The following is a 27,269-nucleotide window of genomic DNA, read 5'->3' on the forward strand; positions in this document are numbered from 1 at the left end:
GTCGCCTGGTTCCTCTGCCCCTCTCCCCAACTACCTCACTGAGAGAAAGTAGGGCAAGGACTGATCTCTTGAGCTAACAGCCTGCGAGCATGAACTCGGATCAGAAGATAAGGCTTTGTGGTTTGGTGCAAGGCTTTAAAAAATTCAAAACCCTCTTTCTCAACATGCAATCATTTGATATGCGTATGACTCACAGCAGATTTGTCAAATGTGCCATCTCATTGATATGGTGATATCCAATTATGTGTTTTACTGCATGGGAAACCCTGCAGTATATTCTATAGCCATGTTTATTTATATAGCACATTTCAGACGACAGGCGTAGACTTTAGTAAGATACGAGCAGAAACAGATTGTTTAAACATGGACGATTATTGGCTAAGTAACTTAAGCCCAATTCATTCAGACATGCACCTTGTTATGTAAATGTGTTGGCAGTTTCATATAACAAATTTGAAGTCACTATGATCTATAATGATAATAATTTAACTAGGTCGGACACAGCAGTTTTGTCAGGTCCCCAAAACAAATATCCGTACAAAGACTTCAGAATTATCATATTTTGTCAAAATACCAAACAAAATTTGAGGACATCAACCATACTTTACCAACATCACGAGTCGACAACGAAAACAAAAGTTGTAAAATACAGTCATAAAAAAGTTTGGTGGTGAGTGGTGACAGTGACTTCTCTGAAAAGATCTCAGGAAAGATCTGATTGGATGATTTATGACAGATCCAGGATCTGTTTTCCTTAAGGCCTTTACACACAGCCAGAGTGACGAATCAACGACACGAAAATGTGAAACACTCGCCTGTATATATTATATGTCTAAGTCAACACTTAATTTCCCAGATCCACATTGTTTTAACCAATCTGACAGCATCCAATCAAGTTGCATGAGAGAACTATGAAGAAATAACATTGCGTTACTGAGCATCAGTTGGAAAAAATGATGCCAAAGATAATTTCATTCATGTACAAAAACTATGCGGTGGTCAACAAAAAATGAATTGCAGTATGCAAAACGTGCAGGTCGTAAATTACAGACGAAGAAGCAAATGGTATTACATTTGGTGAAAAGCGCATTATGACTTTATTAGGACTTGAAACTCAAAATTTAGGAATTGGCACTTGACTTGGGACTTGTCGGTCTGGACTTGAGTCTTGAGTGCAAAGACTTTAGACTTACATGTGATTTACAAACCAATGACATTGTCCCACCTCTGCTGTCATGTTAACATAAAGGCCACATTAGCAGTGAAATATGCACAAAGTGAGATTTAATGCCTGAAGTGTTCCGCCTTCTTAAGATAAATGTAAAAAAAATGACTTTTTTTTTTTTTTTTTTAAATCACTTAATTATCATCTCTTTGCACACAAAAAGCACACCAATACTATGAGGCAATATGATTGTAGATGAGATTACATAATGGTAACAGACAGTAATGGGCAAATTTGCGTAATGGAAACCATATGTTTTAATGCCAAGAAGCCATTACTTTTACAGGCCGATGAAGCCGGTAATGTTACATATCCCATATCTGAAAAGAGATTCACCAAGTGAGTCAGTCACTCACTCAAAATCATTGTACCATTCTCCACAAGTTGGATTTGTTTTGCTCGTATGTGACCTGTGTACAAAATATGTCTGACACGTGATATGAAATAACGCAGTGTTTTTACCCACGTAAACTGGATACCCAGGCTATGATTTATTAATTTAATCATGTTCAGCCAGACGCCAAGCGGGATGCTTGACGCCTCTTAGAGCCAGTAGTGCAGATAAAGGCGATGGAGTGTAAAGGCAGACACGCAGGGGTTTTAATTATGGGTCTGCGTCCCTGTTCCATTGATCGGGCTCGGGTGCTGTCAAATTATGCGTTAAATGAAAAACCATAGACAGGTGCACACGGCCAGACGCAGACATACAAACACATTCAGACACACAGAAAGAAGAAACAGCAGCGCACGTCACCCATTTCCTGCACTGTAATATGGTAATTAGTTGTTATGAAGGCATGGAGAGCCAATCAAATCAGGCTCCTGTGGGTATGACTTTGACATCAGCAGCTGTCAACAGTGGAGCTTTTATTATGATGAATGCTGCTAATATAAAGAGAACGATCCCTCTTCCTATTGATTCCCAGCTATGCTCCAATGGGAAATATGATCGCCCAAGGCAGCAAATGCACATGGAATTACAGCGTATGTGGTGGTGTATCTTTTGCATGCCATGCTAGGGTGTGGAGGCTCAGAGTGTGGCGAGGACTGAAGGGGCTGAGTTAAAAGACTTTGCGTCGCTTGTAGTTTCAAAGACGTTTCAAGGCCACAGTGCAATCATCCTCCCTGCTTGTCCTTCCTTTTACCACTGTGGTCAGCTGTTTCACTCTCTACCTTGTGCTTGAATCTTAATCGTTCGGTTTCCCTACAGTACTTGGCATTTATTGGGACTGGTGTGTGAACTTAAATGTTTCTTCTCCGATTTACAAACACACTTGCATGCTTGTGCTCGCCCTTTTTTCTCTCGCCTTTGTGTCCGTCTTTGTCACCACGGAGCCCCGTCTTTGCTGCTAGCCCTCGCAGTTTTTTAATGCTCCTCTCTCCCTCTCTCTCTCTCTCTCTCTGCTTCTTCGCTGGCACGTCTTTTGAAATATTGTGTGTGTGTGTGTGTGTGTGTGTGTGTGTATGTGTGTGTTTGATTGTTTCAGAAAATGCGTCAGAGTTGGTGGTCCTCTCTCTCTCTCTCTCTCTCTCTCTCTCTCTCTGTCAGAACAATCTCTGCCTCCCTCTCTGCCTCTCTCTGGGGGGGAGTACGTGTAAGAGCATGCGTTCTCTTCACTTTCTTAAAACCTCAGAGAAGGTATAATTGCTGAAATCACTCAGTTTACAGGGGCTCAGCTTTTCTCCGATACAAGTAAGGGCAGCTTCAAGGAAAATAGGTTGGGAAACACTGTTATATACAATGACCCAGTTATAAACAACATTTTGATTAGAGAAAATGTCCAAACCAGTCATTTGTGAAAACCTGTCTTGTAAAAATCTGATTAGATGTTTCACAACCTGAAAACCTGTAAGAATTCACTGCACAGTAGCATGGGAGATACCTACATACTGTATGAAGTACTGTGTAAGCAGTATAAACCCATCTCTCTCCAAGGCATCTATAAAAAAGAACCTCTTGCTGCCTCGATCGGTTAGTTTGTGCGTGCTATTGCGTGACTTTGGTGTTTTGGTTTCACCAAAGTTTTTTTCTGCTAAGTAATGCTAAACGTCATATTTTTGACCTGATCTAAATAAAGGTAAATTAGCCTAAACAATTCCATATCTTCCCAACCAAAAACATATTTTCGTTAATAGCGCACCATTAGACAGAAAACCATCCAATCTAGCATCACTGATGCAAACAACAGCGTGTGTCAGGTTCCACCATGTTCATCACTCCAACAGTCCTGCTTTATTAACCACACCTGATTCTCCCTCACGTCTGAGAGGCTGGTTGTTAATCTGTATTCTGTGGCCGTTGCCGATCCTTCACAGACCAAACACGCAACATGTGGCTGCATCTGGCGCTTTATTTATAACCATTCAAGCAGGCATTCTCCTCCTGTTGTTATTGACGTCCTGACGCTGTTGAATCAGAAATTGAGGAAAAAATGATTGCAGCCCATCTGTTGGCACCTAGAGCTCTATGATAGTACCTCATATTTGTAAAGAGACCGGACGAAACTCTGTGTATAAATGTATGTTTATAAACCATACGCTGTCGATGGTATAAACAACAACATTGCTGTCATAGGTTATGCTGATGTTATGTTGAGTGTTGATGGAGCAGTTACAATGTTAGCATAGCCAGGCACTGATCGATCCGAACTCCATTCAGAAAACAAGCATTTTAAAAGTTATTAGTAATATTAGTAGTAAAAGTAGTTATTTCGTTGTCCTTTTGATCCATTTATTGCAATTAAATCACAGCACAATTTGTTTATTTTGGGTTCATACCGCTGTAGCAACTAGATGCTGGATACAGTGAATACAGCTCGGTGAAATTCACTGTATCCAGCAGAGTGCTGCCGGATAATGTTCTGAACCAAGACATGACGGCGTATCTGGGACTTCCACAAAATGCCCAAAGGAGCAATAATGGTTATTTTGGCCATGGTTGATGAAACGTTGTTGGTTCCTCCTCTCCAACGTGTCCAGCGTGACTGATCACAAATCATCCCGGTGGTAAAAATTGCATGTGTAACGCGAGGCGAAAATTTGCTTCGCATTTGGTGTGAACGCAGCATAAGTCATTTCCTATATCTGTGTCACGTAAGTTTCGCCACTGCCCCGCCCCTTTAGGAGACTAGCGTCAGGTCCTGAGTCTATTAACTCCAATGGGTAAAGTGAACGTGAGAACAGATTATGACCAATTATTTCGCCCCATAGACCGCGTCCACTTAGGAGACAGGTTTTAATGCGTCATCTTTTGTTATAGAACATCTTTGATAAACACTCTAGATCACTGCTACACGCCATTCAAAAACCGCTACAGAATGGAATTGCTGCCTGTGTTTGGGAAGGGAGACCAATGCGCCCATCTTGCTAAGGTCAAAGTCTGTAAACAAACTATGACGCATGCCCCCAGTGACGTGAGAGGTAAAGAAATGGTTGCTCATTTTCTCTTTATTTGTTCCTCTCTTCTCTTCTGAGCACCTGACTATGACGAATGGCCATTTTGAAAGTTTACTGGTGGGAGGAGAGGGGCTGGCTCAATGTTAAACTTTTGATCTTACAGTAGCGTGACAGACCAAACCATTTTTTTGCATTAAAGGGAGGGAAAGTAAAATTGTCCTTGACCACTATGTCAAGGAAAATTAGGAAGATAAAAAAAATAACAAGCATTTATGTGACAAAAACTTTACAATTTTCAAAAATATGTATGTTTTTAGAAATTATTTAAAGGTTAGACCCCCTCCCCACAGTTACAGAGTTACAAATACTGCCGACAGACACACACCATCCACGAGTGGAGGCAACGTCTGTAATGCTAATGCTTGTGTAGGCTATAGTGTGAATGGAAGTGTAAACATATAAAAACAGAAAATTGGGTCTGAGGAATCTCATGGGAGAATCTGTTCTTTCCAGAGATGAAAAGGATCCTCTCCAACCCAGACACAATGCGTTCTGGTTAACATTTGCAGGCGAGCAGCATGCCCTAATTTTATCTCGGCTCTCCTAAGCCGTGCTGCTCCCTGTTCCAGCTCCCCGTCTGTACCTTATATCCACTCCATCACATCAGAAGACATCCCAGTGGATTGATCCACATTACAGCAAATGGGAGCTAGTACATGAGATGATGCACAAGTGGGGTCATCTGCAAATTGAGTCTTTGCTTGTTTGTGACACACATACAAATATATAGATTACATTGGTTTATAGGGTTGTCGCTGAGGTCAATATTTCATCTGTAGCACACTGTGTAGCGCAGCGGTGGAGGAGAGACTCATTCAGACGTGAATCAAGGCATATCCAGGGTCATAAAAGATCTACAGAAACATACAAGGCCTAGGTAACAGGATAATGAGCACTCTCCAGAGTCTGGCTGGAAAATTGTGAGTTTCATAATACAGGTAAGAAAAGGAAAACAGTGTGGGAGTGTTCTCAAAGACATGAATGTGTATTTCAGCTTCCTGTTGTGGGGCATGTTAGGCAATGCTGTTTGGTGGAAGTTGATATCATATTCCTTTAATTGGCTTTTTTGTTCCTTTTAAATAAACAGAACAAACATCCACAAACACCGTCCTTACCATCCCCAATAACACAACATTCTCAGTAAAAAGAGAAACTTAACAAACATAACATTGAATATGAATAAGCAAGTAATTGTAGATAAGGAGAATTAAAAAAAAAACACATACAGATAAACACAAGAAATGACATTCACAATATGAAATATTTAAACATATATATATATATATATATATATATATATATATATACAGTATATACACACATACAGAAATATCCATAACTATATATATACACCTATTAGGACTGTCAAAGTTAATGCGATGATAACTAGTTAACGCAAATTTGTTTAACACAGCTAATTTCTTTAACGCATTAACGCAACTTGGGATTTTTAATTAACCTCTTAAAAATCCGAGGGGGCTAAAGTGAAGTTACTGGCATCATATCAAACTAGAACCTGAGGAATCCATTGGTACCGACCATGTCATACTAGCTTGTCGCAAAGGAGGTTAAATAACACTCCAAACTTATGCTAAATTTTGGCGAGGCAAAACTGGCATGGCCATTTTCAAAGAGGTCCCTTGACCTCTGACCTCAAGATATGTGAATGAAAATGGGTTCTATGGGTACCCACGATTCTCCCCTTTACAGACATGCCCACTTTATGATAATCATATGCAGTTTTTGGCAAGTCATAGTCAAGTCAGCACACTGACACACTGACAGCTGTTGTTACCTGTTGGGCTGCAGTTTGCCATGTTATGATTTTAGCATATTTTATATGCTAAATGCAGTAGCTGTGAGGGTTTCTAGACAATATTTGTCATTGTTTTGTGTTGATAATTGATTTCCAATAATAAATATATACATGTATTTGCATAAAGCAAGCATATTTGCCCATTCCCATGTTGATAAGAGTATTAAATACTTGCCGAATCTCCCTTTATGGTACATTTTGTACAGATAAAAAATGTGCGATTAATTTGCGATTAATCGTGATTAACTATGGACAATCATGCGATTAATTGCGATTAAATATTTTAATCAATTGACAGCCCTAGTATACACACATAATACAGAAATATACCTATCCATATATACACCTATGTATGGTTTAAGATAAATGTGCTTTTGAACTGAGCTGGTAGACACTTGTCTCTCTAACGATTAAATTATTGATGATATATCCTTCTTCTTAGCCCTGCGTCTGGGGAATAGCAAGTAGATTCAAGATATCTGGTGAAACAAGGTCTCCAGGGAAAATTTTCATTTTACTATTATACAGCATTATCGCCGAACAAATGGGAAAGAGCTGCATAGAGGTGTGCCGATGGGAGATAAGTACTCAACCAGATAAAATGAGTCTACTTGTCAGCAGGAGCCAAGAGCAAACTGCTTTTTAGGACTTCCAAAGTCGATAGAATTGGATTCAACCCCATGAAGAGTAGAAGCAGTTTCTCTCATTGTATTTAGTGCCTGTCTTTGATTTTCCTTGATAAATCACAAAGCAAGTCGATACGCAGCAAGAGGCGATCTTATTAGGCAAAATAACAGCATTGATTTAAAGATTGAGGCCTGTCAATTGTTGTGTGATTAAAAGCATTTCCTTTCCTCTCCCCTCTCTGTCCTTGTCTTTCCTCTTTCGCTCTTCTCCTCACCCTTCCCAGCGGAGAGTATCCAAGGTCACTCAAATGTGTTTTTGGAAGGAGAGCAAACCCCTCTAGGTTCAGCTTCGCAGACGTCCTCTGAGACAAAGACTGAAGGAGGAGGAGGAGGAGGAGGAGGAGGAGGAGAAGAGGGAGGTCGTAGAGCCAGCGTGACCAGTGTGGAAAGTGAAATGTCGATTTGCTCCATGGGCCAGCTGGGAAACACTATCGCTAACAGTGAGTGGGAGGGAAGGAGACTGTCCTGTCTCATTTTTTTCCATTATCCCCTGTAGATGACTTCAGGTTCATGAGCATTTCACAGCTCTTAAGTTGACCTCACATGTCTATGCTAACATATGTGTGTTGCGTTTCAGTTTCCAGTAGCTGGTGGGGCTCAAAGAGGCTGGATTATGCTTTGTACTGCCCTGATGTGCTGACCGCCTTCCCAACAGTGGCTCTGCCTCACCTTTTCCACGCCTCCTACTGGGAGTCCACTGACGTAGCAGCCTTTGTTCTCCGGCAGGTGGGAAAGCCTTATTGACAGCTTATTGATTTTTCCACAGCAAGTTTCACAGCTTGGGGAAAGTATTGTCTCAGTAATTAGTACGCAAATATTAAAAATGAATTTAATTAGCATACTAAAACCATGAAAGACTTACTCTGTGCATAATTAGCATACTTTATTCTCAACAGCGGTAGGCAACTAGCATCATCTGAAGGCCATTTCAGAATGAAGCTTCACAACAAGACAAAGCCTGCTGCAGGGAAAAGTAATAGCTGCATCATAGTCTCTGAAATTGCTGGCAGGTACCTCAAAAGACTGAACTTGTTAAATAAAATGTGGAGAGGTTCTCTAAGCACGTTGCTCTGGGAGTAGATGAAGCAAAGTGACAAAATATGACACATCTCCAGTCTCTCGGTAAGGCCATAAGTTCTTTGCATATCCACCGTGTCTTCCTTGATGTAACAGCCTTGGTCTGTTCCAAGTCCAAACGGCCTCCGGGTTTGTTTGCTTCTCATGTCAAATGAGAGCAGCAGGAAGCCACTTGCTGTCACTGCATCATCCATTTAGCTCTTTGAGAGATATGTGGTAAAATGTTTCAAACTGTATGATACTGTATATCATAACAAAACCACCAACAAGAAAGTTGTAGGAGGTATAGGATGTGGAGGCACTGGACAGAGGCGTTAAGCTGGAAACAGTATAGTGTATTTTTTGTTGCTTTAATATAAACAGGCCCACCATGAATTAATATTCTACGCTTGTCTTGACATGAGATAGCACATTATAGCACATTAGCACATAATTCAAGGTGCTTTTCATAAGACATGGAGACAAAACAACAGACACAAAGACAATCAAGTAAAGGTCATGACATAGAAGTAGCATATAAAGTCACAGAATATAAATTTGTTTTGCAAATCTAAAATTCAGTTGAAAAAAAGGGGTCCTAGGATTGGGGAACTCCACATGCCATTTTAGTTTATTCTGATACATATTTGCTTGTAGGTGAGACTTCCAGAAAGTCAAAACCAATGCCAATCCTCTTGTTCCCTTTCTGTGATGTTTTTAATTCTATTACTTGTGGAACTGTTTCCATTTAAAGGGCAGGTCTGTAGCTTCCCAGTGGTGTTCCTTATGTATTCAAATCTGAACAACACAAGGTTGGTCTAAGTATGTTTGTTTTAGCATCAAAATACTATTTTCCCAAACCCTTCTAAAAACATTTCCCCACATGACCTGACGTATGTTTCTGACAATATATATACATCCTTAAAGTCAGTGTATTACATACAGAAACTTAGATGGCAGTTTAGTTTGGATCTGAAAGTCACACAATAACACACACCAACCCATCAATGCAGCGGTAGACCAGCAACTCCTGTATTCTGTGAGAAAAAATGACTGTTTTTGTCAATAGAGCCTGGTATGGTGGCTTTGAAGACAGCGATATAATGGCTTCAGTTCCCTGACGGAAAGGGCTGTCTGATAGCGAGGTAAACGACAACGGGGTACTGAAGCTGTTATATCGCTTTCTTCAAAGCCACCAGACTACATTCACAAAAACAGTCATTTTATCTCGCAGAATGCAGGAGTATTACACACAACCCCACTTAAAAAAATACAAACTAACCCTTTTAGTTATTTCAAAACTTAGCACAGCTAACTTTGACTCAGCTAGTGCTAGCGTTCACATTATTCATAACCTTATTGATTAGCTTACTTTGGTAACCTATGCCACTGCTTTTTGGTAATGGCTGAGTGGGCGTTTCCAATTGGAAAAAACATAGAAAAGAACGCAGATGGACCCGCCCTTTAATGACGTCTTCTTGCTTCACAAACAACACAGCATACATAGACAAGGGCTCCTGCTGCACAGACGACACCCTGAAGTTTCGCAGCGAGCCGGTAATGTCATCAACACCCCTTTATGGCATCTAACTGTGGACAGAGGCAGCGTTAAGAAATAATCCATGTTTATCAAGATTTACCCAAACACTTTAACCATAAATGTTGTTTCAAGACATCTGACAGTATGTTGAGCTATAATCCAGTCTTTTGTCATCATGGCATGTGGATCTACAGTTCAGAACACTGTCCATTATATAAAGGCCCATTTTTACCTTGACTTAGCCTTGATGAGTGATGGTCAAGATTGTGGGGATTGTGCGATGGTTGCAAGACGAAGGGAAAGATCACTATCAACTGTTGGCCATTTATCTTGTGCAAAGGTGTTTAGGATTCATCTCACACCTCACAGCTGAGCCTCAGACAAATGGGAGCCATTTTATCCAACGTATTTGTTTTTATGACTGAAATCAGAACAAAAATCCCACCCAGATTCTGTAGTTTATGCTGGTTTATGTATAAATATAAAAGGGCATGACTGGAATCTGCAAAAGTCAGAAATTAAATGTGTGGTGCCAACTCTTTTTAAGGCTGGTTGGGATTTTAAAGGTCTGCGAATGTGTTCTCAGCTTCATTAGCATATCTCTACCATCAACTTTCTTAAGTCATAAGAACCCAACCTTTGATCGGAGGAGTCTTATAGTGCATCCAGTGCATATGTGTTTAGTATTTAGTGGGAATTAAACCTGGAGCCGTGGCAGCGTTACCTACTGAGCTGCCCATGAATACATCACACGATTACATTCATGTGTATTTGTGGTACTGACAAGCATGTATCTAAATCCTCAGACAGACACCGACAAAGAGCAGGACAAAAAGAATGGATAAATAAGACAAGTGTATCACGTCATGTCCTGTTAAAAGCCCCCTGGAAACACCGGCAGTCTTTGAACTTGATCATTAGAAAGCAGAGCATCCATCAGGGAAGAAAAAAAGAGGATTTTTCCCCACCCTGCCACTGTCTGCTGCAGCGTGTCGTCTTTGTGAGAAAACGTGAGGGGAATAAGGAGAGCACACGGGGGAAAAAAGAAGTTCTATCGACGCCATCAGGAAGCCAATAAAACCCGAAGATCATTATTTTGGTTCAATGGTTCTCAGCTCCGCTCGGTGCTGCGTCATATTAAAGGATGGAATTTAGGGGCTGCACAGGAAATAATTTGTCAAAGCTGAATCATTTACTTCTCCCGCAGGAGTCCAAGCTCAGTGGGAATATGTAAGAGAATATCTCCCTATGGTATGAAACAAGGAGCCTCTCATGTGCATGGATTCTTTCATGGAGTACTCCAAATCGCCCCTGAATCTGTGTCGGTGCTGCTCTCGTCATAAAAGCTTCCCATTAGAATTGGATTTATGATCCGTAAACATAACTTTTATTTCAAGGCTTCAGATGTTAAACCTTCCATGTTATTATTCTTCACTATAAAGTGCTGAGGTGAGACTATAATTATAATTACTGATAGACAAACCTGTTCTGTCTGCTTAAAGCTACAGTAGGCAGAATGTTTTTGGCATCATTGGGAAAAAAATTCCATAATAACCTTTCAGCATATTGTAATTCAAGTGTTATGAGAGATAACTAGACTTCTGCAGTTCCTCATGGCTCTGTTTTCAGGCTTTAAAAAATCAGTCATTTCAGAAAGAGAGCATTCCTATTGGCTGTTTTTTCAACAGAGGCAGATGTCAATCACTCGCAAACTACAATCAAACGGTCAAACTATAAGAGTGCTGATCAAATATGAATCAATAATCTGTTAATTCAATTCCTATTTCTCACATAAAATGTTTTCAGAAACAACTTGTAGTGTACTGTTTAGCTGTAAAATGAGAAAGTTTGCTCCGGCTGGTGGGCGGGGCTTCCTCAACTGACCTCAACATGGCTGCCGGGTCACAAACTTTCTCATTTTACAGCTAAACAGTGCACTACAAGATATTTGTATTATTTCATATTTGATCAGCGCTGCCTAGTTTTACCGTTTGGTCAGAGTTTGCGAGTGATTGACAGCTGCTCAGAGAAGTCAAGGCTCCAGCTTGGCTCTGATTGGTTGTTTTCCTCCGGTCTGTGAAATCTTGCAGATGCCATTAGGAGCACCGGAGGACACACAGACACATGATTTTTTTTCAGATTACCTGTCTCATGCACTATTGTCAGAATATAGTGACCGTTTTATAAAAATAACTTTTTTTAATCATATTGCTCCATTTCTCCCCACTGCAGCTTTAATGGAAGGATGTGATTTCAGAAGCTTGTGTGTGTGGAAATGCCTGCTCTTTCAATATACGCATGTGTTTTTATTGACAGCTCATGAGATGTGACTGTGTGAAGACCCAGGAAACGGACAATCTGGGCTCTGCTGCGTTCTCTCCCTCCAGCCCGCGGGAAAAATGGCTCAGAAGGAGGACACACGTCAAACTAAGGGTAAATGAATTATCCGGTTGGTTTATTTTGCATGAATACTCTTTTGCCCCAGTTTGCTCTGCTAGCAGAAATGTGAATTCTTGGCTAACTTTTAAGAGCTCATATTCCGACTTTATGTGAACAAATGCATGAATATTTTAACACAGCACTTTGGCTTGGACACCAGAAATTATACAACCAGGGAAATTGTCTCTAAGGTGCCTCTCATTCTCAGAAATACACCCACCCACACAGCGGATATTGTTATTCTGCTGCAATGGAACGAATTCATTCAAACAAAAAAATACAGCTATAACTAACAGCCAAGGTTGTAGTGCTTTAGTCGACTGTGTGAACGGACTGTGACCTGGATATCTTTAAATACTCCTACACTTTCACCTTGAAGCACTGAAGCAGGCGGACGCTCACAATTACTTGATGCTTCTGAGCCTCGCTAAGTAGAACAATCAAGGTCATATTGCTTTCCACCGAGTGCTCCTTTTATCTGCCATTTTCTAAAGACAAGAATTTAGTGACTGCTTGCTTTTCATAAGGCTATAAATAGAACCACGTAACCAGAGTACCGTGGAAAAAATATCTATATTTGAATCTGTGAAGGTTTTCTTTTCCACGTGTCATCTTATTCATGCCTCGCCGGTGATGTGTTTCTGATGTAAGTGCTCAAAGAAAAGCAGCTCTGAAAAAGTCGCCTCGTCCTGAATGCGATTCAGCACGTGGACATTTAGAGACGATCCGTGCCAACTCAATCTGGGCACGGCTAGCTCATCTGCTGCAGAGTGATACTATTCAGAGAGACCGGGCTTCTATTTCTGCTTTTCCTCGACTTGTTAAGAGGTGTTTGTCACAGCTGGAGAGGGACCACTAGTGTTTCTTGTACGTGCTGCTCTATCGCAGGCAGGGGTCTGACTCTCCCACTCATCTCTTCCACACTTTCCCTGAGTGGATGGTGATACTGAGAAGAGTGTAGTTTTCACACATTACCGCACAGAGTATCTAGTGTCGGGGAAATTTAACTAGATATTGAACGCTGTGTGTTGTGTGTGTGTGCCCAGGTGTGCATATATGGTTTGCTTACCTTGCATGCTCGCCATCACTGGATCAGTAAGTAAGACCTCGTGCTGGCAAACAATTCATTGTTGACAAAGCTAATTCAGAATAACAGCTGGAAATGTTCCCTGTTAGATGCCACATCCTTTAAATCAATTATCATTCGCTGGTGTGTTGAAACAGTAAAATACGACCACATGTTTGATCGCATCAGCACTTAGCAATATTTTTCTATAATGTGCAGACACTCCATTATCTTTTGGTGACTGCGAGTGCTGTCGATAAACAGCGGTGCATTTTCAAGTAAACAAAATGTCATCACAGCATCTCGCTCCTGATAAAAATCAATGCGACAAACAAAGATGGAATCAACAAATGACATTTATTGCTTTATTGCTGACAGCCGTGGCCAGAGCCATTGTGTTTTCGGGTTGTCCGTCCATCCGTCCCATTCTTGTGAAGCGATATCTCAAGAACGCTTTGAGGGAGTTTCTTCAAATATGGCACAAACATCCATTTGGACTCAAGGATGAACTGATAAGATTTTGGTGGTCAAAGGTCACTGTGACCTCACAAAGCACATTTTTGGCCATAACTCAAGAATTCACATGCTAATTATGACGATTTGACACAAATGTCTAATAGGATAAAACATAGACTGTATATATAGATGGACGACGCGTCTCTAATTCCTCCCACTGTACAAAAGTGCAGCCAAAATATCTCGGCAAAGGAGCTGCCATCTTGAGATTTTGTCGTCATTTGGAGTCTGCACAGTGGTGATCAGGTGGCTGGAGCCGCGGTATCGAGGTCCCACCCACACACCCGCCCGAGCCAGTCATGAGCCGAGCACAGCCGCAGCTTTCTAGAGTGAGCCACCTAGCTGCTACGCTAGGACCACAGTAGCTGTTTGGCTTGAAAGACACAACAACTAACTATAATATCTCTATAAATACATTTATGATCAAATTGACACATTTTTCTATTAAACAGACTCGTGGCGGTTATAGAAAGTTAAAGTTACATCTCCTCTCTCTACAAATCCCGAGCCTCCGACTTCACTCAGAGCAGCTGTCAATCACAGCTGTCAATCATGACCAGGATAAAGTAAAGGGAACAGAGACGACAGAGAAGTCGGTAGGAGAATTTATATTTCTGTCATGGTGGCCCACAACAGAGTGTGAGAATTATTTTATTTTATTGGTGTGCTTATAATCTACTACTAAAATGCAACTATCTCAGCAAGAGCAGATGTAGGGATTAGTGTTTCTCTGCTGGCTCACTTGAAGGTACAAGACATGGAAGGTCAATATAGAGGTAACACTCTTTTTCTGCAAGGTCCCACCTCAGAGGCATTTGGCCGGGCACATCAAAGCAGGAAAAGTCAGTGGTGTTTGTCATAAAGGCTTGTAAAACAGGTCAAGCAAGGACAAACACCAGCGCAGATTTTAAGAGAACCTCACTGTAGTTCAGGCACAGCAGCCATTTCATATAGTCCCATGTTTTACACATTGTCTATTCATTTAATCACGTTTTAGGCGGTCCATATAAAATGCTTTTAGAGTTTTAACTCCCGTCACTTCCCTGGCCTCCGCCTCCATTACAATTAGTTTTAACCATAAATTAACTGAATTCCTGGCTAGCAGAAACAAGCTGTAAACCAAAAGTTCACATATTATCACCATTAAAGAGGAACACCACCTAAATTAAGAATCCCAATATGTTATTTCCATGGTCAAGGAAGGTTTAATCAATATTTGTGAACATGAGATACTCTCTCTCAAAGCCAGAAGCCAGAAAAGTAAGTCTCAAACTTGTGATAGGGTATAAAGTCCTGGAGCTGCTCCATAGACAATGAATGGGAGACTGATTTTGTTTTCTTTATTATACCCAAATGAGCTTTACTCAACTGTGGTGTTCTCAGTCGTGAAACAGGAAATGTACCATCTCTCCCAATTCATTGTCTGTAGAGCAGCTCCACACTTTATACCCTATGACATCACAAGTTTGAGTTTTAGCACTCTAGTTTTTGGATTTGGGAGAGAGTTGTTCATGTTTACTAATAGTTTTTGGACTGTCTTAGACCATAGGAATAACGTATGAATTTTGAAAATGAGCGCAGTTCCCCTTCAAGTTGATGTAGTTAGCTTTCTAGCAAACAGTTGCCTATATACACACTTCATTAACATTCATTTGGAGTAAGTCCAATATTCACTCTGCTTTTCAGTTATTTTTACTCTCCACCAACTCCTGAGGTAAATAAATGTCTCTTTAGCTGATAAATGCTCCATTATGTTCACAAGCTAGTCTTTACCTTTGTCTGTCTGTGGTTTGCTGCTGGGCAGGTAGCAGCGGGTAGAGGTTTAGAGTTTTTTCACTGAATAAGCTGTCTGCTGTGCCTGGAAACGATGCTGATGAGAGCAGTGAGAGTGGACCAAAACAGCTTTGCTGCCCAGGGCTGAGAGGAACTGCAGTGTGTGGTGATAATTCTCTATGGGTTTAACACTACTAGAAGCGACCCCTTGCATAATCATTCATCAAGTTAATTCTTGACCTCTGGATCTTAATGTGTGAAAAAATCCACTTCTTCACAGCTCTCTACTCCATCTCACCAGGTTCATCAGTAAATGCTGAGATTCGGTTTCAGAGCATCACACAAGCTGCAATAAAAACCTTGACTTGGAGTGTCCTGACTGAACTGTGTTTTGCGCTCCTTGTTGTTATCTACCGTAGAACGTCACTGCCAACCACAGGGTGAATGATGTCATTGCCACCGAGGACGGGCCTCAGACTCTGGTCGGTCGCTTCATGTACGGCCCCTTGGACATGGTCACTCTGACTGGAGAAAAGGTGAGAAGCAGCAACACGATTGGTTACGACAGATATACACACGTTTGTGTATCAAAGAGGTTAATCTCCAACCCGTTGACCCACCCTGCCCCCTGTACTGTAGGTGGACGTCCTGCTGATGACGCAACCTCAGTCCGGCCGCTGGGTGAACTTTGACACGGAGGTGGCCAACAGCAGCGGCAGAGTCATATATACCATACCCAAGAGCAAGAAGCTCGGCCAGGGAGTCTATCCAATTAAAATGGTGGTCAAGTAAGCATTCATGTAGCATGCCCCTTTACAGAGCGCTGCATTATCAAATAAGATGATAAGTCCTATATTTTTGCCCTGTATTGGTGTGTGAGCTTCTAGCTAGAGAGTGAAGTATAAAAGGCCTTGAAGGGAGTAACAACCCTCTGTAGCAAATGCAGTTTCTCTCTCTTTTTCTTTTGTTTACTTTGTGGCAGCTGCCAATTCTCTGGTGCTTGCTGTTGTTTCCCTTTTCCCTGGTGTTTTTTGGTTGAGTTGCTGAGTGATTAGAGGGTTATTCAGTTCACCTGTTGCGCAGGGTGTGGGGACTGGCTCTTAAAAGATAGTTGAGAGCAGCTTGGTGCATTCCCCTCTTGGCCAATCAGGGTGTAACGACGCCCTTTCTGTAGGGCTTAAAAGAGGAGGGAAACTGCACACCCAGTGTCATTCTGATCTCTCCTTCACTCAATGCAACATGTGTTATCAGCTTTACCAGAAACTCTGGTCTGTTTTGGGCCCTTTTGGGATTCTGTGATCTTTGTGTTTTGTTTGTTGAGAGTGTTGACTCCTAGTTGGGGAAACAAGTTAAGTGCCAACCAATTGGGTTACCTGCACTGGGACGATTAGGTGCTATTTGTGCAACAGCTGGCTTGCCTTACAATAGCCTAACGCCTGCAGGCTGTATTTTTGTATTCTATTCATTTGTTGATTTTCAATGAAACCCTTTATACCCATTTCTTTTAGTGTATTTTATTTGGGAAAACTTTAAAGGAGGGTAAAAGGAAAAACACAAACCAATATTTCAGTTTCCTTAATTGTTTGTTAATATAGAGGCATTTGTTCATTATTGAAGAGGCATTTGTTCATTATTATTATTAAGAAGGCATTTTATTTTATATTATTATGTGGATGGGAACTGTTTTTCAGTTCTGACTGAACAACTAAAGTCTGGGGAACTCAGTACCGCCACAACTTTTTATTTAATGACTCAATTAAACCATACATCTGCTTTGTTCTCCAAGATACAATGTCATTACATTATACAATATCAATGAATAAGACAAAGAACATGCTGTGACATAATCATCACATGTTAATCCAAAAGCAATATTTTTATGTGAGGAGAAAAAAATAATAAAATAAAACAAAATACAATAAAATAAAAAAGAAAGGAGAAGAAAAAAATTTAAATTAAATAAATGTAGGGAGAAAAAAATGTAAAATGCCCTGGCATAATCATGATATGTTCATACAAAAGCATTATTTTATGTGAGGGGAAAAAATTATAAAGTAAAATAAAATAAAATAAAATAAAAAAATAAAGAAATAAAGATTAAATTAAATAGAATAAAATAAAACAAACCAAAATAATAATAAAAAATAATAATCTTTTTCTTTCCCAAGGGGCGATCAGACCAGTGCAGAGGGCTACCTGACTGTGTTGCCACGGGGCATGGAGTGTGTGGTCTTCAGCATCGATGGCTCTTTTGCTGCCAGCGTGTCAATCATGGGCAGTGACCCCAAGGTCCGCCCCGGAGCTGTCGATGTCGTCAGGTAACCGGCAACAGCTTCTGAATGTGTGTGGGTGTGTGTGCCTGTGCCTGTGCCTGTGTTTGTGTGCGTGTGGGTGTGTTTGTGTAAATGACATTCCCCTCTTCAGAGACTGACAACAAGGTTCAGAAGGATAAACGTTCAGAAGTGAATGTATATGCTTGTGTGCACATCGAACGCGTTAAGAATTTAATTTGTGATAACGCCTCTACAAGACTTTGAAGTGTGTTTGATGTTATGTATTCACACGCAGGCATTGGCAGGACCTGGGATACCTCATCATTTACATCACAGGCCGCCCTGATATGCAGAAGCAGCGCGTGGTGTCCTGGCTCTCGCAGCACAATTTCCCCCACGGGATGATCTTCTTTTCTGAAGGCCTGGTTCACGATCCCCTGCGACAAAAGACCATCTTCCTCAGGAACCTCATACAGGAGGTAGGAAGCATCGCTCTGACAATAACGGGGCAGTTCATTTTTCTTCCAAAGCATGTGAAACGCTTTGTTCTACACCCTACAGTGATCTTGATTTCTGTCCTCTGCATGATCACTCTTTTGCGATCTAACAGGGTAGTAGCCTCGGGTTGTGCTGCATCGGAAATGCCACACACACATCTCTGACTGATTGTTCCCTCTCTCACCAGTGTCACATTAAGATCAACTCTGCTTATGGCTCCATGAAGGACATCTCTGTTTACAACATGCTCGGCCTCTGCCCCTCGCAGATTTACATCGTTGGCAGGCCTTCGAAGAAGTACCAAAATCAGTGCCAGGTGGTTCTCTTTTCATTTCATGGCGTTTCTGTCAGCCTCTTTCACTTGGAACAGTTTTGGTTTTCCTCTTGGTTTCTCATTAACTTAAATCTTCTAACTCCTCTCTTTCTTATTTCCTAACCCTTTCTCTGTGTGGCATGTGTAGTTCCTGAGCGAGGGCTACGCAGCTCACCTCTCCACCCTTCAGTTTGGCCACAGAGCGAGACCCAAGAAATCCTCTTCAGTTCGTATGGTACTGAGGAAGGGCTCATTTGGTCTCTCAGCCAAGCCTGACTTCCTGTGTAAGCGCACCCACCTGCGCAGGACCATGTCGGTGCAACAGCCCGACCCGCCCTGCACGCCCAACCCCAAGCCTGAGCGAGCCCAGAGCCAGCCGGAGTCAGATAAGGACCACGGGGGAGGAGGGGGAGGAGGTGGAGGAGGCGGAGGCGGACAAGGCGCATGGGGAAGGCCCTCCATACTCCGTGGAGACACCACTCCCTGACGTCAAAAAAAAGATGGAAGGATTGCAGGAGGACAGAAGAGGAGAACAAAGGGGTCTTAGTGTCCAGGGCCAAGGTGAGAGCCTCTGTTTAAATATGGGGGATTTAAAGGAGCAGTATGTAGGATTTAGTGGCATCTAAAGATTGCAACCAACTGAAAATATAACTGAAATACCAAACTTCAGGCTGAGAAAACAAAGGTGAACACCAAAAATATGACCCCAAAATTTCTTTACAGACTTAGTTCAAGATTCAACTTTGACCTTGCATACCTGCAATAGATGTATGCACAGACAATTAGGAATTATTAATGACATTTCAGGTGTGCTTTCACTTTCAGTGGTTTAGATAATCTTGTCTTAATATTTGCTTGTTTACAACCGGTGTGATCACTTGTTTCTTGCCCCTCTGGACTTACACAGTATGGTGTGTCTCAGAATCAACACATTGTCCTTTTCAAATGATGCAGGTTTATCTTGGGACAGACTGTAGTCAAGTCAAGTCAATTCAAACTTTATTTATATAGTTTGTTTGTAGCACAGGATTCCTGATGAGAACCACAAAATATATTAGATGACTTTTTTTCACAGACTGGGTAGTATGTCTCATGACTAGTAAACTGAACTCTGTGTGTAAAATCGTTACCCCTTTATTTTAGAAAATACCAGAGCAGAGCAATGACATGCATCGGCCCTACAAATTTCGTAAAACCCCAATCAACTCTCCTGATTTTAAAACGGAGGACAAAAATAGTGATGAAATAGTAGAGAGTAGAGAGATGGAAAACAAAAGTCCTATGTCGTGCAAAGCAAACATCCTGTTTTAGTCATACACAGGCTTTCTCTGACAGCCTACGATCAGACAGTTAAAGGCATCAAAGTGGTGAAGCTTGTCGGTATCCACCTCCTCGCATTGCTGCAACACCTGTGAAGCTGTGTTCTATTGTTTCCCACTTAAGAATAACAATCAGTGTTGCATCGTGGAAAAATGCAGCCCTTCACCTTTTACCTTTTCTTTCACTGCGTTGTTGTCTAAGCCTTTAAGAGCTTCGAGGCTCCGCAGAGCTTTGACGCAAACACGGATTGATTTTGCTCGCCGCTATTGAGCTCCGGCAAAGTCAATAAACGTCTACCTCGATTAGATTATGTTCTTTGATGCGCATGATACATTACAGTCTTTACACTCACAGATGCATCATTGTAAGAGCTCAAAAGAAAGAAGGAAAAAAAAGATCAGAAAGGAATAATGAAAGAAGCAAAACGGGAAAGTAGCAAAAAATAAAAAAATAAAAATTCTGGATGCTTAATATTCCTGTGGCAGAGATGCTATTATTAGCAGCAGCTCCCCGGGTGGACCGAATGTAAATGTGCTCGTGATTATAATTATGCAAGTAGGCCTGCTGATGAGCTACAACTGCAATGTCCTCCCGTGCTTGAAATCCACTCATTTCTAGATTTGGAAATATTGTCCGTGCAATTATGGAAATTAGAGCTGTGTCACTCTGATAACCCATAGGAACAAATATGCTGACACATTAAACGCTAATCAATGTGTTGACTTTTCCTATAATTCTTCTCTCTCGTTTGACAGTGTCACCTCTACCAACTGTACATGCACATTGGATCCTCCGCCGGTATCCCTCGCAGCTCAGCTTTACCTCCTGCTTGGCCCTCTACACTTTGCCACCTTTTTTTCGTGACCTGCTCGGTGGATTACGTCACTTAGTCTCTGTGCCTGGGATTTTAAGCGGTTGCTTAAAAAAACGGGGGATGGCAATGATTTTTGGCGAATGTTTGTGTCCATCTAAAATTGTGTCTAATTGTAAAATCAAAAAGAATGTACTTTCAGATAGTAGATATATACGCATATTCATGCACACACACACGCTTCAGAGGATGACAAATGTGACGGCGGCGGTGACTTTGAACCTGTCGAGACCTTGCGACAGATTACCAGATGCAATCAGACTGCTGTGCTGACAGGCGGTCATGTCCACTGACTCCTGCGCTGATGTAAATACTCAACACACGTCGTCCCCCGTGTGGGCCCTCTGGACACAGAAGCACTGTGACATTTAAGTTCCAGCCGAACGCCGGCCTCTGCTTCCATTTCACTCCCACTGTTAGATGTCTCCCTTTGCGTCGTGGCTGGCTTATTACTACACCCCCTCCTCCCGCCCCCTCAACCAGTCTGGCAGAACAGGCCTCTGGACAGACCGGCTCCACAGCCGCCGAAGCACGGCTCGGCCCCCGAGGTCGCACTTGCACTATCGAAGTACGCCGCACTGGTTCAGCTGCGGTACTCGCTTCAGAAACAAAGAGTTGTATTTTATTGTATTTGTAGTTTTTCTTTTTTTTTTTCCTGCAGATTGTGCCCTGTCGCTGCCTGTTGACTCCTGGAAGATTAAACACAAACAGCTTGTAGGAAAGTGTTGGTTTGACCAAAAAAAATGTTTACAGATTGATAGACACAGATGTAAAAAGTGATCCGAGCCTGTTTATCTACGTAATTAAAATGTAATTATCATCATTGGCAACATTAGTGTAGTTGCAGTAGCTTGCAGGATATTGTACAATACGCCCCCATGGCAGTTGAAATCCCACCAGGATGCCCTTGCGTCCACAGCTGATAGATTTGAAATCTGATGCTATCCTGTGCACTCGGGGTTAGAATTTGAGTCTTATTGTGTCCATGTTTAAAACTCTGTGCAAGTCAGACATATTTTTCTATGAGGAAATATTGTAAATAGAAATATTTTCAATGTATGTTTTTGAACCTTTTTGTTGGTTTGACTCGTCGAATGGTTGATTTTTTTTGCCTTAAATTGTATTTGATGTTGTGTAGAGATACAAATTGATTTGTTCGACCAAAATATTGAGTTTTACTGTCATGACAAAGTGTATTTTAACTAGTTGATATTTTTGCTTTGACATGTTTTAGATACTGTATATATTTGTGTGCGTGTGTGAGTGAGTGTCTAGGTATATTTGTTGTAGAGTTGTATTTACTGTGAACACGAAGACAGCTGCCTCTGACAAGTACAGAGGCAGATGGAGCCCAGTGTTAACATACCTGCATGTTCTCACTACGGACGGCTTTCCGTGTGTATCTTATAGGTTTGGATTGAAGCGGTGTGTCAGAGGATTACTTAGCCGCTTGCTATGAATGAAGAAAGGCTTACTGAGTTCTTCTAGTGTCTTGGTTCAACTGAAAACCTGCATAGCAGAGTGGAACGTGTCAGCCGGGAGGGTGCTGTCTTGTCTTTTTCTTTCGCCGCCTGTACACCATAGGTGGTCCAGTAATTAGCTATTTGATTACTTCTAAGTATGTATGACTCCCTGTAGTGCCGCCCCTGTAATTGCAGTGCACCGATTAGCATTACTTGGTAATTGTATGATATTGTAGAAACAATACTGAAATGCTTAACTCCCATTTCGTTTTGCATTAAGATATAATACAACGAAATGATCATTCCCATCAATGTATACAAAATAATCAAGTCTGTATAACACATAGTGATATTTTTTTTTGCCATGAGGAGTGGAATACTCAAATGCTGGGCAGCATTTTAGTACAACAATGTTAGTAAATGGCAAATAATGATCTAATGGTTAAATGGTGATTGTTCTGTGCATGTTAATTATTTGATATTGTTAAGTAATAGTCATGTTTGTAGTGCTCTTAACTAATAATAGAGTAGTCATTTGTAAATAAGGGGTGAGTAATAATTCATGGATATTAATACAACTGCCACATGTTGAGTAAAATGCAATTCAGTACTTGAAGTTGTGATAAATAATTGAGTTTTTAATGGTAAAATAATGTAAATTAGGCAGGGCATTGTTATTAATGTGTTACTTTTACCTAAGACGTTCACACGTTTAATGGAAACTGACAAATCATATAAATTCCAGTTTCATCTTATTCTCATTCGTACATACTGAAGGCAAAGAAAAAGAAAAGAACAATATTATACAATATAAAATTATTGTATTTATTGAGAGATTTAAGTGTTGCACAATTATTGTCTTCAAATTAATATAATTAACCACTAAGTACTAATTAATGTTGTCAAATGATTAGTATTCACCAAATCATGACTTAACTATTGGGTATTGATCTAATTTGCCATTTATTAACAATTCGTATGACTTTATAAAGTAAGCTTTATTAAGTTAACTAACATGGTGTGACAGCCTCTTTTGAACAAAAGAAAATATATAGTTTTTATTTATTTTTGTGGTCTTATTTTTGGTCTTATGCGTATGTGATGGCCTTTTGACCAATGAGGACAAAACACCTGGTTTCACTGCTGCAACGTTTATTGTTTTGTACAGATCTCCTGTGATGATGAACATGTTATTGTGTTTATTGGACTCTTTCATTATTGCATAAATAAAGATATTTCACAGTTGAATGATTTAGTTTTGCTCCAGGAGTGTGTTAGTATTCCTTCCACGTGCTCCTCATCTCCGGAGATGGAAGCTCAATCCCCCCGGGATCAGCTTTATTTTACTTCAAGGTCAGAGTTGTACTGTGGGGGGGCATCAGACACGACTGTGATATCCTCTTATTTGGATTTTGTAAGGCTTCCTTTGTTGTAAAGTCAAACCTCACTCCAGCTTTCCTTTTTTCACCATTCACTAAACTATCTGACCCATGAACCAGCCGGTTTGATTTAACATTGATTACAGACATAGGAGACTGGCTTTTACAATAATAGTGGCCTTATTCTGTCTGACACCATCATCAGAGCAGCATGTCAGCTTAACCAATAAATGGCTACAAGCATGCGCTGATTGCTAGAAATAAAAGCGCTCATGCATTCACTGCATAGTGCTGCACCACAGAGCATCTGATATCAGGCATGCACAAATCTAGGTTGCTTTAATGTTGAGTTATTTGCTGTTCATTCTTGAGGTCCATTTAACTCTAACAGACCCACATAGAGACCCATTTTTGTTTTGTCACAGGCGCCTATTCAAATGTTGAAAGTTTAGAGTGCATAAGGGCTTTATGATGGAAGGAGGCCTATATGATGTTGCAAAGTTGACGCCATGTCATTGTTATGTACCACTATTACACAGATTTGATGCAAAATTTAACAGTTTTTTTACCACTCAAAAATTGCTAAAAATTGTCATAAATCCCTCCATAATACCACATTAAGACATCAAAACCTTGAGAAACACTATAGACATTTGGAGATTTCCGCAAGAATTGCTTTTTTTTTAACGATTGGATTGCAAGCACTTCTGTTTTGGCTGTGACACAGGAGGTAGAGCGGCCCCCAGGCTCCTCTAGTCCACATGTCGAAGTGTCCTTGGGCAAGATACTGAACCTCAAATTGCTCCCAAAGGCGGTGCCATCGGTGTGAGTGTGTTTGAATGAGCTTATACTGTAGTTTAGATTCTGATGAGCAGGTGGCACCTTGTATGGCAGCCTCTGCCATCAGTGTATGAATGTGTGAAATGCTGACATGTAGTGTAAAGTGCTTTGAGTGGTCGGAAGACGAGAAAGGCGCTATTTAAATGCAGTTACCATTCTGGAAATTGCTCAGAAACACTCTTTGGGGACTAACATCATCACAAATGAATACACTTAAGCTCATTGAATCCACAAGAGTCTCAGCTCTACAGTGATACCAAATGTATGCAATTCCAAGACTGCTTAGGGACCCCAGTATGCAGAAATGTTCAAATACACCATTTGTAGAATAGGCCAAAATAACACATTTATACTGCATGCAAAAGACTGCATGGTTTTTGCCCCAAACTGCATGTGATTATCATAAAGTGGGCATGTCTGTAAAGGGGAGACTCGTGGGTACCCATAGAACCCATTTTCATTCACATATCTTGAGGTCAGAGGTCAAGAGACTCCTTTGAAAATGGCCATGCCCGTTTTTCCCTCACCAAAATTTAGCCTAATTTGGAGCGTCATTTAGCCTCCTTCCCAACAAGGTTGGTATGGATGCCTTAGATCGCTTAGTTTCATAGCGATACCAATATCTTCACTCTAGCATTCAAACCGAGTCGGCGATCCCGCGGGTCTCACAGTGTTAATAGTGTTGGGATTCATTTGTTGACTGCTGTTTCCAAGGTCAAGAATGTACTTTCAAGCCAACAAAGACCAGAAGTCCTGCTCAGAAACAACATGAGTCTACAGACATGCTACCAAAGTACTGAACAAATTCAATTTTTGACAGTTTTAGTTATTACAATTAATCCTGAGGGTCATGAATGTCTGAACCAATTTATGCTCTAATGCAATAACCGAACCCAGTAATTGTTCACTACATATGTGGATGACAACAAGCCGTAGCTGTTAAATTAAAAGCATTTTCAAATGGTTGAGTTGAGGCCGATCATTATGTAAAGTATATAGTGCCAGATGCATGTTGTTTAGGCCTATTAACCTTTTGAGCCTGCAGCTGTTTAAATTTGCCAAACTTTTCCTGAAATTATTTTTTTTCATCCAACTGATGAACTGCCTTAATCACAGTGGAGGTGACAAGGACAACAACCTCTATCTTGGATCTGTATAAAGACCTTTTTGCTACCTCGGGCAACTGGTATATAATGAGCTGGAGCTGTGATTCTCCAAGTCACATTTAAACATCATTAGTAACATATGGTCGGGGAAAAACAGGCAAAGAAAACTGCTCCCCTGCGAAGGGAAGGACTGCTGGTTTCATACTGCAAGCTTCATGAATCACATGAAAGATTCAAATCAGCCACAGTGAGAGCTGTGATGTAAGCGATTAAAACTTAGCAACCGTGTCTGGCTCACAGTCCTCTTAATTGCGTCCCTTTTCTCCCTGTTGTTATGTTCGTTTGCGCAGAAGAAAATCAGTGTTTGCTATTTCTCTATAAGTCATTTGAGCTGATCAATATCTTGAATCAAGGTAATTTTCTTCTTAAGTAAAAGTGTTTTGTCACTACTTCACTAATCAACTAGGTGCTCAAGTAACTGCTTCCTTTACAGAGTGTGCTCTTTATTTAACAAGCGTGTTTGAGTACAGAGCCTTCATCTGGCATTCTGAAACTCTTTGTTACTTGTGTTGATTGGAGCAAAGGCACAAAATAAAACTCTGTCGCACTTCAATAAACGGTCTCTTGGACCAGAATAATTCTTAAGTGAGGTTTAAGTGTAAATCTTGACCCTGGAAACATCAATTTAGATCAAACAGTCTTACTACAAGATCCATTTAGTGGCTGCTCTGGAGCTTTCGAGCATATTGCATGATCTTTCGCATTTCATATAATGGCATTGATGCAGAAACTGTGTTTAATGTGAATCGCCACAACCAGGGAAGTAACAAGTGGTAAGTGTAGGGTTCCGAGGTGCAGAATATAAAGGTAGGCTACAGTGTGTAGGATTTGGTGACATCTAGTGGTGTGGTTGCAGTATGCAACCAACTGAGCACCTCTCTGCTCACTCCTCCATTTCCAAGACTGCGGAAACGTGATCCATAGAGTGCAAAACTGTGGTAACACCGTTCGCCTCCCTCAGAAGTCATCCTTACCAATAACACTACTTTAGGAGCTACGGAAGTCAGATGGCGGCTGGCGGTGCCATGGTTTTGCACTCTGCAGCTCACGTTACTGTTTCACAAGCGTAACCAAGAACTACGGTGGCCTTCAGGTAACGTAAAAATGCAAAAGGTTCTCTCTAGAGCCAGTGTTTGGTTTGTCCATTCTGGGCTACTGTAGAAACATGGCAGAGAAACATGGCGGACTCTGTGAAGAGGACCTGCTCCCTATGTAGATATGAACGGCTCATTCTAAGCTAACGAAAACACGATTCTTAGTTTCAGGTGATTATACACTAAAGAAAACATACTTATAAATATTATATTCCATTTCTGCCAATAGATCCCCCTAATTGTTAGACACTGGTATACACTAATGTACACGCCAACAAATGTACACCCTACTCCTTTAAAGGACCAGTGTGTAACAATTCGGGGGATCTATTGGCAGAAATGGAATATAACATTAATAAGTATGTTTTATGTGCTTGGGCAGGAGTCGATAACGTAATCCCCTTCCGTCGCCACCGCTCTCTCTCTCTCTTGTTTCACCACTCACTTCCCACATACACACACTCTACGCACTGCTCTGC

At 41.0% G+C, this 27,269-nt stretch overlaps 1 protein-coding gene across 3 annotated transcripts in view; it reads left to right on the forward strand.

Annotated features, from left to right (window-relative positions):
* Positions 1-23,566, forward strand: part of pitpnm3 (PITPNM family member 3) — a 106,280-nt gene extending 82,714 nt beyond the window's left edge. For all 3 annotated transcript variants that reach the window (XM_037775637.1, XM_037775638.1, XM_037775639.1), the window contains 10 exons: positions 7,408-7,623; positions 7,761-7,909; positions 12,096-12,212; positions 15,993-16,109; positions 16,213-16,361; positions 17,742-17,891; positions 18,142-18,325; positions 18,532-18,660; positions 18,806-19,218; positions 20,733-23,566. In XM_037775637.1, coding sequence (XP_037631565.1) covers positions 7,408-7,623; positions 7,761-7,909; positions 12,096-12,212; positions 15,993-16,109; positions 16,213-16,361; positions 17,742-17,891; positions 18,142-18,325; positions 18,532-18,660; positions 18,806-19,144 — 1,550 coding nt within the window. In that variant the 3' untranslated portion in view covers positions 19,145-19,218; positions 20,733-23,566. The remainder of the gene's footprint in view (positions 1-7,407; positions 7,624-7,760; positions 7,910-12,095; positions 12,213-15,992; positions 16,110-16,212; positions 16,362-17,741; positions 17,892-18,141; positions 18,326-18,531; positions 18,661-18,805; positions 19,219-20,732) is intronic.
* Positions 23,567-27,269: the final 3,703 nt, after the last annotated feature.

Source organism: Sebastes umbrosus, chromosome 7 (assembly GCF_015220745.1).
Source record: "Sebastes umbrosus isolate fSebUmb1 chromosome 7, fSebUmb1.pri, whole genome shotgun sequence".
NCBI classification, from domain to species: Eukaryota; Metazoa; Chordata; class Actinopteri; order Perciformes; family Sebastidae; genus Sebastes; species Sebastes umbrosus.